The sequence below is a fragment of the Ochotona princeps genome, chromosome 1 (assembly GCF_030435755.1).
Source record: "Ochotona princeps isolate mOchPri1 chromosome 1, mOchPri1.hap1, whole genome shotgun sequence".
Taxonomy (NCBI): Eukaryota; Metazoa; Chordata; class Mammalia; order Lagomorpha; family Ochotonidae; genus Ochotona; species Ochotona princeps.
In genome coordinates this window covers 109,589,608-109,601,870 of record NC_080832.1, presented here as the reverse complement: position 1 = coordinate 109,601,870, position 12,263 = coordinate 109,589,608, and the positions used below count along the sequence as shown (strand labels likewise).

General features: G+C 50.1%; 1 protein-coding gene across 4 annotated transcripts in view; it reads right to left on the bottom strand.

Annotated features, from left to right (window-relative positions):
* Positions 1-12,263, bottom strand: part of BTBD9 (BTB domain containing 9) — a 452,784-nt gene that overhangs the window by 17,311 nt on the left and 423,210 nt on the right. For all 4 annotated transcript variants that reach the window (XM_058663652.1, XM_058663659.1, XM_058663648.1 and 1 more), the window contains one exon: positions 147-225. In XM_058663652.1, the coding sequence (XP_058519635.1) occupies positions 147-225 (79 nt within the window). The remainder of the gene's footprint in view (positions 1-146; positions 226-12,263) is intronic.

The following is a 12,263-nucleotide window of genomic DNA, read 5'->3' as shown; positions in this document are numbered from 1 at the left end:
GCTGGGGCAGGCCTTGCTTCTGTACTGAGCTGTCTGAACAACAGGCCATTAGCGGGCAGAACAAACAGTTCCACTTAGCCCGGGAAGGAGCAGTTATCTGTGCACCAGGCAATGTCACAGCTCTTCACACGCGGAGAGCTCCTTACCTCGTTGGCCGTGTTGTGTGTTCCCACGATGCGGATAAAGGAGGCAGGCTGTCTGTCAAAAGTCACTGACTGCCAGGACCTGTAAGAGGAAACACAGACATGGGGCCTGCTTACACAGGTGGCTGACCCAGTGGAGGATGAAGGCTGGGGAGCTCCTGCCTTCAGGAGGCTTTGCTGAAGGAGGGGTGGGATGAGGACAGGGCAGTAGGATGTCCTCACTCAGGGGTCCCTCCTGTCCAAGAAGGCGCTCCTGCCTGCCCATGAACGTGGCTTTGGGTGCACACAGAAACTGCAGAACAAGTTCATGTCTGGGAAAGAATGAGGCAAAGTAACAGCCATCAAAGTTGGAGAGGCAAGTTCATTAAATTCATCAATGAGACGGGGCTGCTGGCTGAGTGACATACGTACAGGGGCTTCTGAGAGGGGTGGAAAGCAGAGCTGTGGGCTGGGTGGAGAAGGGCAAAGGGGTGCCCCAAGGCCCAGCATTCAGCTGGAGCAGTACGGGTCACTCACTACAGTCTGATCCCTAGCCCAAGCAAGTGATGCCCCCACCTAGCCCTGCTTCCTGCTTCCACATAAGGACCCAGAGAGGGTCTTCTTTTAGGACTGGCGCCCATACCTATGTGGCATCCCTCAGGGATGCGTGCAGGCCAGGCGTGCTCATCTAGAGGCCAGCAGCTCATCAGAACATACTGAAGGAGCGTGTGGCACCCACGACTGCAGACTCCAATATTTCTCTCACGAATGTGAGATGTTCCCAGTGGCTGCCGTCCCTCCTCTGCTCACACAGTGGACACGCCAGTTGCTGGGAAGCTGTTTCCTGTAATTGTCTAATTACCAAGCAACGCTAGCTAAGAACATGTATGCATTTGCAGTTTGTCTTCCTCCTTTGGTTTCAGGTGTTGCATCTTCTCTCTCCCTGTGAGCTTCCCACTGAGATTGATTCACTGCTGCCTGGACACCACTCCCCGTCAGGTCATTAAAAAGTCGTTACCACCCTGTGTGTAAAGCCTGTGCCTCTGAACGCAATTTACCAGAAACAGAAAAAGAAAAATCACCTTCTTTGTAAAAACACTATTACTCATACACAGAGGTGATGCCATCTGACCATCCATTGGCCCATTTTCCCAGTGGGGAACCGCTGTGCTCTCAGTTCTGGCTGCTGCCCCTGGCTGGGAATCACATTGCAGGGGGTGACCCGGTCCCGCTCTTGTCCCTGAAGGATGCCACAGCACACCCTGGTGTGCTGGTGCACTGGGAGATGGAACTAGGACAATAGCCAGTGAGGACGACAGTGGTCACAAAGTGCTGGACGGGAGGATGAGCAAGGAGGAGACAGCACAGATTCTGGTCTTTTTTACTTTTTTAGCCCCATGGGCATCCAATCTTCAGGTGATTCTGACACAAAGGTGAGACTTGACACTTGAGTGCTCTTGGGCCACAACCACAGGCATGTGGCTCTGAGCAGGCAGACAGGCCCGGAGTCGGCCCCTGTGGCCCACTGCTCATGCCAGAGGCTCCAGGCAGAGCAGGGAAGGACGGGTCCAGGGCAGAGCAGGGTACTCCCTCTCGCTGCTGTTCCTCTTGCTTCCTTCCCTCCCCACTGACTCAGCGTTCTGGACAAGGCTGCGGACTGAACAGGAGAGCGCGTTTGTGTGGAGTAATAAGATCAGAAGGGCTCAATTTAATACCAACTCTCCATTATACTGCATTAGCATCTAATCACATTAGAGTTCATTTGCACTAACACATCATGAGAGTCAGATACATGATTTCATCTTTAGTGGAACAGGATACTAGTGCTACAACCAAAGTATAGGGAGGAAGGGCTTCAGCTGTTAGATTCCAGCTCGCCTGAATATCTTTCAAAAAACTCCGAATGTTCCTTGGGAAGGAAATGAGATTGGTGGAGCTGGGAAAGCACTCCTGCCGTTCGGCTCAGCTACTGGTATACCTGGCTACGCTGATGCCTGCATACATGTGCCCCCTGCTAAGAGTGTGGGATCTCTTTTCTAGTGTGGAGAGTACAACTTCTAGGTAAGCCGTGGTTGCCCAGAGGCTCAGCATGCCTGCATTGCAGAGTCAGGACAGGAGGTGCCAGGAGGAAGTGTCTGCCCGGGAGCTGCAGGGCTCAAATGTCGTTGTGGACTTGGAGTATTTTCCAGAACCTAAACGGAGGCCTGAAGCCCTGGTCTGAGCACTCACTGGCGTGGTGCCCTGCCCACGTGGGAGTCTCCGCCGCTGCTGGATACCCACAGAAACGGTGTTCACACCTCGAGTGTGCATCTAGAATGAGGTTCCAGGGGTGTGCAACTGCCAACACACAGGTACTCAGAGCTATCCTCAAGAATGTTGGTCAACATGCTGTTCAAAATTTCAGCTCTGGGTGGAAGCATTCCAGAGCCACTTACTTTATTTTAGACTATTTCGCACTGTTTGACGGGGGCTCCCAGGGTCACCCACATTTATTTCTTTTTTAGGATTTCTATTTTTTTGAAAGATTGATGCGAAGGGGAGGGAGACAGCGAGGTAGAGGAAGAGAGGGAGACACAGAGAAGTATCTTCCATTTGCTAATTACTCTACAAATGCTAGCTATGGTAAGGGCTATGCCAGCCTGAAGCCAGGATCACAGAATTTGATTAGGGCTCCCACGGCAGGGGAGAGGACCTGCCTGCTGCCCCCATCCCCCATCACATTTAAATCAGTACCTTTCTTTAGGATTTAATATAGAATACATGATATTAAGCCAGTGAAAATGCCAGCACTGTAGGACTGCAGAAGTACTGTTCAGAGGCTCACCGGGGTCGGAGCTGGGCAGCAGGCTTTGGGCCTCTCACAGCCCAGGGGCAGTACAGCCCAGTGGCTGCCAGCATGGGTTCTGGAGCCAGTCGAGCGGGGCCTGAGTCTGCTAGCTCTGGGACCTGAGCAAAGGCGCCTAACTTCTCTGGGCTTCAGTCTCCTTATTTGCAAAAATGAGAATAATAAAAACAACTACCAAATTGTGTGTATAAAGACGTACACTCACAAACCTAAGACATCTGGAACAGTTTTGTGCAGATGTTAAGTGCTCAAAGCCCCACTTGCTGTTACTGCTGCTACCCTCCAACCTGGACAAGCTGCTGCCTCCCGAGGCCTTCATGGTGCCTTGCTACGTTTGTCAGGGTATAAATGACTCATTCATTGGCACACAGCTTCCTGGGTGGTTCCTGGCAGCACCCACTTCTTGGAGGAAATAAATGGGCACCTGTTGAGAGCACTCTTGGGCTGGCATTGCTGGGTGGCATGGGAGATCCACGTATGATTCAGCCTGGCCCTAAAGAAGGCAAAATCTCCCAGGGAGCTGAATAACCCTTCCACAAACTCACCAGAGAACGTGAAGAGTGCCATGGGCCCAGCTTGTGCTCTGGGGCTGTTCCCAAACTTCCCTTGCAACTAACTGCCCGTGCGGGGCTTGGAAGCAGTTTTTTTTTTACCCCAGAAAGGTAAGCTACAAATTTTGATGGGTTTCCAGGTCCACCCACATATTCAATTTAGCTCATCATGAGACTGAATTACTATTTGTATGAAGTTTTTCAAAAGGGGAAAAAAATAATGCTGTTGCCATAGTAGTAATTAAATAAACCAATAAAACAAGGGATTTAAGACAATCCCGGGGAAGCTGATGCTTGAGGAGTGAGGATTATATACTGTCATGCACACAGGCTCAGGGGGACAGGGCTGGGACACAGCGGGGGTGCTGTCACGAGCAGAATGAAAAGTAGGCCAAGTCTGTCATCCTGAGAGCCACTCCCACTGGCAGACCCCAGGGATAGATACAAAGCGCTTTGCGGGTCCAGTGCGGTAGCCTAGCAGCTACTGTCCTTGCCTTGCATGTGCCGGCATCCCACATGGGTGCTGGTTCTAATCCCAGAAGCCCTACTTCCCATCCAGCAACCTGCTTGTGGTTTGGGGAGGCGGTAGAGGATGGGTCAAGGCCTTGGTATCCTGTACCCATGTGGGAGACCTGGAAGAGACTCCTGGCTCCTGGTTTTGGGTCAGCACAGCTCTGGCTGTTATGACCACTTGGGGAGTGGATCATCAGATGAAAAATCTTCCTCTTTGTCTCTCCTCTTCTCTGTATATCTGACTTTCCAATAAAAATGAAAAAGAAAATGAATCTTTTTTTTTTTTAAAGTATTTTGCAACAGTGGTATGCCTCCTCCCCATGCAGATATAGCTGGCTGGCTGGGAGAGCAGGCAGCACGTGCATGGACTGGTAGACAGGAGACTGGGGCAAAGAGGAGAGCGGCCACCTGTGCGACAGTCTGGGGCTACTGTGTAGACAGTCCACAGCAGCTGCAGCTGGCGGCTGCTCTTTTGGGCTCTTTACACTCAAGGACACAAACAGGAACTTCCTGATACTTCAGTGATCAGAGCACTGGCTATCTGGTGTCCCCTGGGCTGTACTTCCAGGATCAGGAAGTACCCCTGATATCTCATTTACACACCTGTGCCTTGGCTCTGGGCCTGCAGACCACAGTGGCCAGAGCCACGTGGGTCACACTCACAAGGGGCTCCTGAGTTGACCCCAGGCAAGTGAGTCCCATGAAGTGTCCTGCGTGAACAGATGGTGACAACAGCACACGCAAGGGGTGCGGCACGGGGGTTGACATGATAACTGCTGGCTGTTACAACCACCTCTTTCACAGACAGGCTAAACTGCAGGAGAGGCTCGGTGGGGCTCTTTCTAAAAAATACAAACATGGAGACAGAGTTCTAAAGTTGTAGCAGGCCACTTGGCTTGGTGGTTAGGACAACAGCTTTCCATAGTAATTTGGTTCAATTATTTCTTTTTTATGAGATTTCTTTATCTTCATTTGAAAAGTAGATTTTACAGAGAGAGAGGGGGCAGGGTGGTGCCCTTCAATGGCCAGAGCTGAGCTGATCTGAAACTGGAAACCAGGAACTTCTTCTGGGTTTCCCAACCGAGTGGAAGGGCCCAAGGACTTGGACCATCCTCGGTTGATTTCTCAGGCCATAAGCAGAGAGCTGGCTTAGAAGTGGAGCAGCCAAGACACGAACCAGAGCCCATATGAGATGCTGGCGCAGCAGGGCAGAGGATCAGCCATCTGCACCACCGTGCCAGCCCCACTGGGATCAGCTGTTACCTCCAGCTCCTGCTTGCAGCTTCCTGCCCATGTACCCTGGGAGGCAGCCATGGTGATGGCTCAAGAAATTGACTCCTGACACTCACCTGTGCCTGGTTTCCATGTCCACCCCTGGCCATTGCAAGCGCTTGGGAGAGTGAGCTAACCAATGAGAGTTTAGTCTGTCTCTATCTCAAATGAATACACTGAAGGAGGAAAAGAGGAACCCCAGTTATCTTAAAAATAAACACAGAAAATTGCACTAAAAAGCAAGCAACAGGACCACAAGCACAAAGTGAGACTGCCCATGCAACGCTATTCACATTATTCATGAAAACATGTTGCGATACAATTGGAAAATATTTTAAAATATTCTGGATGCTACATTCATGAGAGAGTGGCTGTCTCCGAGGAGAGGGCAAGTAACAGGACTGCTGGCAGGAACAAAAGAGACTTCAGCATTAACTGGGATGCTTCATTTCTTTGATTACAACAAAAAAAGACTTGAGATGTATGTGGAAAATATTAACTACGGTCAATTGTGGGGGATAAGTATGTGAGTGAATGTTATATTCCTTTTTAGTCTTTTATGTATATTAAACAGTCCTTGAAATAAGTGAGAGAGGAGAGAAGGACTAAAATAGTATCTGCTTATGTGAGAAAGAATTTGCCAGAGGTAGCATGAACTAAGCTGTGAATATAAACACTGGGGGAAAAGGTGGAGTTGGTCCCTTGGCAGGGGGCACATGTGCCAGGTTGTGCTGCTGGCTGTGGACAGCTGTATCTGTGTCTGAAGGAAGAGACAGGTGGGGGAGGTGTGCACTGCCCAGGCTCAAGGTGACAGGAAGAAGGAAGCTAGCAGGGCTTGCTGAGAACAGCTTCCGTCCTGAGCTTGTCTTGCTGAGCCCATGCCCAAGGTGCATGATCTGTTGAGTCTGGAAAAGAATGTGTCTGCTGCATTGCTATGAAAAGCAGCCAGAACCTTCTGCAGCAGATCTGTTGAACTCAGGGGAGATGGCAATGAGACAGTAGCTGAGCAGGGCCAGACTGGCAGTCGCACATGGCAAACGGGCTCGGTGGCTGAGACTGCATCCTGCAGCAGTGCAGGATTTGTGTCCTGGCCGTGCTCCTGCTTGCAGCTTCCCACCAGGGCACACCCTGGGAAGTAGCAGTGATGGCTCAAGTGCTTGGGTCCCTGCCACCCACATGGGAGACCCAGCCTAGAGTCCAGGCTCCTGGCTTTGTAAGGGCCCAGCCCCAGCTGTTGCAGGCATTTGTGGAGTGAATCAGAAGATCTCCGTTTCTGTCTTTTCAAAACAAAAACAAAACAAATAACCAACTGAACAAATGGCTTAATTGCTCTATCCAATAAAAGGGCAGCAAAGCATTTTAATCTACATGTCACATCCACAGATCTCACACACACACTCTCTCTCTCTCTCTCTCTCTCACAAAATGAAGGACAAGGAGATGTGACCCACCTTCTGCATGAACTCATGTCACACAGGAAGTAGTTCACACCGCAAGACCTAGACAGGCTCACCTGTTCCTCTAGAGGTGGGAATGTGTGGAGGCCTGCACCAAAAGGACAAGCTGAAACCAAGTATAAGGGGCCAGTCCACTTTCCAAATCCTGCACAGTGGGGACAAGCCCTCCTCCAACCTTGGTAGGAGACACATTTCTCCCTGGAGACCTTGAACAGAGCGAGTCTGGACTCTGGGGGCACCCAGCATGGCAAAGAGGAGACCCTGTCACTGCTGAGAACAGAGGAGTGATGCACAAGTGGACACCCTGGGAAGGGAGACTCTCAGCCTCTCCCCGCCTGCTTTCAGGCTGCTGTGATCCAAGCAGGATCCCCGGCATGGGCCGCTGATCAGCGCCACAGCAAAGGCTAGAGACACTGGCATACCTTCCTTCTCTCTGTCCCTCCTTCCTTCCTTGCAAAATATTTGTCAACTGCTTACAGTCGAAGAGGGCCAGTTGAGACCCTGAGAATACAGCAGGGAACAAAGCCCTTCTTCAAGGAGCTTCCATCCCGGTGGGAGACAGATAAACAAGGAAACAGTCAGAGGTGCACAGGGCAATGGAGGAATAAAGCAGCACATATGAAACGAGGGAGATACCCCTTTAGCTGATACAGTGAAGAACGAGCTCTTTGGTGAAGTGACAGCTGAACCAAGACCCACAGAAATGGAACAAGTGGGCAGGCAGATCTCAAAGAGTATTCCAGTGAGAAGGACAGAGGGTGGCCGGTCGTGCACAGGAACTGGTCAAGGGGTCAGAGGACCCCCAGGAACCCCCACACTGTTCAATGTCACCCACAAACCCATCCAGCTGTCTTAGTGTATAACACTCAGGAGTGTACAGCCCATTTGGGATCACCAAAGAAAGGCTGTAAAGAAAGACACAAAGCAGAGTTATAATTCAGGAGCAGATATGACTCCGTAAAATATAGCTTTGGGGAAAGATTAAAGTACAAGCCTCTGAAAATCTTTGAAATAAGAATGAAACAATACAAAAAAGAAACATGAGACTAAGAACCCACTCTGGTAAATTAGCAATATGGGCTTATGTTGAGTGAATTTCCCAGGATGTCAATCCAAAAGACAGAAAATACAAGAAAATTCAGTGGAGAATAAGAGGAGCTGATGGGGAGGTCCAGGTCTACTTAGCAACTGTTCCAGCAAGAAAGAACAGGGCAAGCTGAGTTAGGAAACTGTTAGGGTCACAGGTCAAATCTTCCGAGGAGGCCACTGATACACAGCTGCTGTGTGCAATGGGTTAAGCCACTGCTTGGTTCAAGTCCAAGCTCACTGAGTGGCCCCATGCAGCCTCCTGTTAACAAGCCTGGGAGGCAGATGATGGCCCAAGTACATGGGTTCCTGCCATCCACACGGGAGACCTAGATGGCCAACTGTGGCTGCTGGAGACATGCAGGAGTAACCCAGCAGATGGAAGATCTCTCTCTCTCTGACTCTGTCTCTCAAAGATTTATTTATTTCAAAGAGAGAGAGAGAGGGAGAGGGAGAGGGAGAGGGAGAGGGAGAGGGAGAGGGGGGGGAGAGAGAGAGAGATCTTTCATTTGCTGTCTCACTCCCCCAAATGGCCACAGAGCTGAGCTTATCTGAAGTCCCGAGTCAGGTGCTTCTTTCAGGTTCCCCATGTGGGTGGAGTGGCCTATGGACGTGGACCATCCTCTGCTGTTTTCCCCCGCCATAAGCAAACAGCTGGATCAGAAGTGGGGAAGCTGTAACACAATCTGGTGCCCATATGGGATGCCAGTACTGCAGGCAGTGGCTTCACCCACCATGCCACAGTACAGGCCTCTCAGGCTTTCAAATAAATAAACTAACTAAAATCTTAAAGAAACAAGAGCCTTTGTTAAGCACTATGACAAATAAGAAGAGTGTATCACCACAAAACTTTCCAATATTCAAGTGTTCCGGGGCGGTGGGAGGCAGGGAAAGCAACCAAAGCCCTAGGAATTAAATTCACCTGAGACTCTGAGATTTCTCAAAATCAGTGTAGGAGTCGGCAAATAATGGGGCACTTCCTTCCATGTGCTGAGGGAAACATCTGTCCCAGTCACAGGACAACTAGCCAAACTCCCAGAGACACAAGAAGTCAAAACAAACTTCATTCAGCCATCAATCTCCAAAACTTCATCTGCAATGTGTTCACAGGAAACTACCAGAAAATGACCTCTACCAAAACAAAAACTAAATTAGGATGAACAAAGATAGGGAAACCAGTAAACGGAGGATGTGACATGGAACAAAGCAGGAGGAACTCCTAGGGTGATGGAGATCAGCATCCAGATGCAGGAGGCAATCTCAGGGACGCCAAGGGGACCTCTGAGGGACAAAGAAACTGATTCACCAGGCGGACGAGGCCAGCCTTTCGGAACCGCGTTGCTTTGAAAAGGTCCACGGGAAGAACCGTGACATGCAGATGCACACAGGTCAGCTCATGACAGGCACACAGAAAACCAAGCAACTTTCAGTGCTGGGGAAAATCGCAGTAAAAAAAAAAGTGGGATGGACATCTGGTGTAGTTTTGGGAGCCCACATCCCAACTCAGGGTGCTTGGGACTGAGTGTTAGCTCTTTGCTTGCCAACATACACCTGCAGAGGCAGGAGAGGATGGCTCAAGTAACCAAGTCCTTGCCACTTATGCTGGAGAGACCAGACTGAGTTGTGGGTTCCCTGGCATTTGGGGAATGAGCCAGCACACAGAAGCCTGCTCTATCTTTGTCCTTCAAATAAACAATAAATTTAAGGAAAAAAGTGACTGTGGTATATTAAGTGGCTTGGCTCTGAGCAACAGTTATACAGTCACACTACTGCCAACCATCAAGTGAAACAGGGGCAGGGATGGCAGATACAGCCACTGCCTGCAATGACAACATCCTACACTGGCTCCAGGTAAGTTCCAGCTGTTGCACTTCCAATCCAGTTCCCTGCTAACGTGCCTGGGAAAGCAGCAAAGGATGACCCAAGTCTTTGGGCTGTCCCACATGGGAGTCCCAGTAAAACTGCTAGCTTCAGTCTGGTCCAGCACTGGTGATAGCAGATGAAAGATTTCTCTGTCTTTCTGGTGCCTTTCAAACAAATAAATTTTTCTAAAAAAACAATTTTGGGGCCCTGGGCCATAGCCTAGCAGCTAAAATTCTTACCTTGCACACACCTGGATCCCATATGGATACTGATTCTAATGCTGACGGCCCCACTTCCCATCCAGCTCCCTGCATGTGGCCTGGGAAAGCAGTATAGGACGGCCCAAAGCCTTGGGATCCTGCACCCATGTGGGAGACCCAGAGGAGGCTTAGGGCACCTGGCTTCAGACTGGTTCAGCTCCGGCTGTCACTGCTGCCTGGGGAGTGAATCAGCAGACGAAGGATCTTCCTCTCTGTCTCTTCTCCTCTGTATATCTTGACTTTTCAATCAAAATACATCTTTTAAAAAATAATTTTGAAGTATTGAAACAAAATTCTAGATGCAGAGAACAACTGTCATCTAATAAAACAGGAGAATGGGGAGGAAGAGGCATGAGTACTTGCCTGGAAGTGGGGTGGGGGCTTGTAAAAACATAATCTTCATTTTTCCAAGTAGGAAGACAATAGGCAATTCCAGTGAAAAAAAATATGTAATGGCAGAATAACTATATATAGTTTAGAAACACCAAGGAAGACTAAAAGGAAAAAGAGATGATGAGTATATTGGCCCTGGGGACCCAAGTGTTCGTTGGATTACAGGTTGTTTTTTTGTTCTTTTTTTTTTAAAGATTTATTCATTTTATTACAGCCAGATATACACAGAGGAGGAGAGACAGAGAGGAAGATCTTCCGTCCGATGCTTCACTCCCCAAGTGAGCCGCAACGGGCTGATGCGCGCTGATCTGAAGCCGGGAACCAGGAACCTCTTCCGGGTGTCCCACACGGGTGCAGTGTCCCAATGCATTGGGCCATCCTCAACTGCTTTCCCAGGCCACAAGCAGGGACCTGGATGGGAAGTGGAGCTGCCGGGATTAGAACCGGCGCCCATATGGGATCCCGGGGCTTTCAAGGGGAGGACTTTAGCCGCTAGGCCACGCCGCCGGGCCCGGATTATAGGTTGTATTGAACAAGGTCGGGGTATGCAGGCCCTTCTACACCTGCTGGAGGAAGTGTGAACTGACAAAGCCAAACCATTAAAGGCATGGCTTGGGCTCAGGAGATGCTCACAGCATGCGAGAACAACAAGAACAGCAGCAGGGAAACAATGCGCGTGCTCACCGTGCCACAAACAAACCCCACAACCACTGTGGCGAGAGAATCCACAGCTGGGGCTGGAACGGGGTGAAGGAGAGCAGAGATCGCCAAGGTACAGGGAGATTCATACGAAGAGCACAGCCAAGCACACACATATGCTGATGCCGAAACGGTCTCTGGAGCAGGGTGGAACGGAGGGACAGTTTACTGTCTGCAGCTTTTAACTTTAACCATACTGATTGTGCTCACTTTGAAAACTTCACCTTTTTCGGAATATTAAGTGGCTTTTAAAGGAAGGAAAGTTGGGAGAAGGGAAGGGAGAAGCAGGGTATAGCTACTTCTGTTACAAGTTTTGGGGCTCCACTCAACGTCTAAGATTTTGTCCTTGTATGGCTTTTAACAAAACAATTTAGGAGACTTTAAAGTCTAGCAAGCACATCCAAGAACTGTAGGTGCCTGCCCCACGGCAGAAGGACAGAAAGGGTGTGTGGAGAAGAAATGTAGTTACCACACTTGGGAACAGGACTGGAAGGCAGACTGGAACTTCTGCAGAAGCTTCCCGACAAGGGAGGCAGTAACAGACTCTCCCCTGTCAGCCAAGTTCCCTGCAGTGCTGGCCCCACCATTCAGCCTCGCACGGGGCTGAGGCTACGTGACAAACAGAAGGGCGCCTCTGGCAGCTTCTCCTGATTTTACCTCTAGTTGACCCCATAGCAGCTGCCATCCTTCCTGGCATGCGATTCGTATCATGGGGTGACCTGTAGAGTGGCCACGTGAGGGACAGAGCATTTGCAGCAACATTGGCTGGGGTGGGAGTGACTGTGCTGTAATTGCCCCTAAAAAGTGGCCTGTGTGTTTTTTCCAGTGTGTTTTTCCCCTGTGTGTTTTTCCCAGTGGCAGAGCCACAGAGGGTGTCCTAGGCAGCAGGAGCACGCCAGCTCAGAGCCTGTTCCTCCTCTTCCAAACAGCTCCCTCCGCCCTGCATCTTGGCAGTACCCTCAAATGAGGCCTCTCTGCGACCTGGTGCCTCAGAAGGAAGTTCTTCCGTTGTGTATGAGGAGGCTTAACTGGATTTTACAGTTGTCTCACTGCCCAGACTTACAGGGAAATCTGCTCCCTTCACCTTGCTTGTCCATCGATTAAGCAGCTGTTTGCTGATAATCCTTTCCAAGCTAAACTTAGGAAAAATGGGATCAGGCTGGTGTGGACTGATTGAGGCAGCAGGGAAACAGCATATCAGG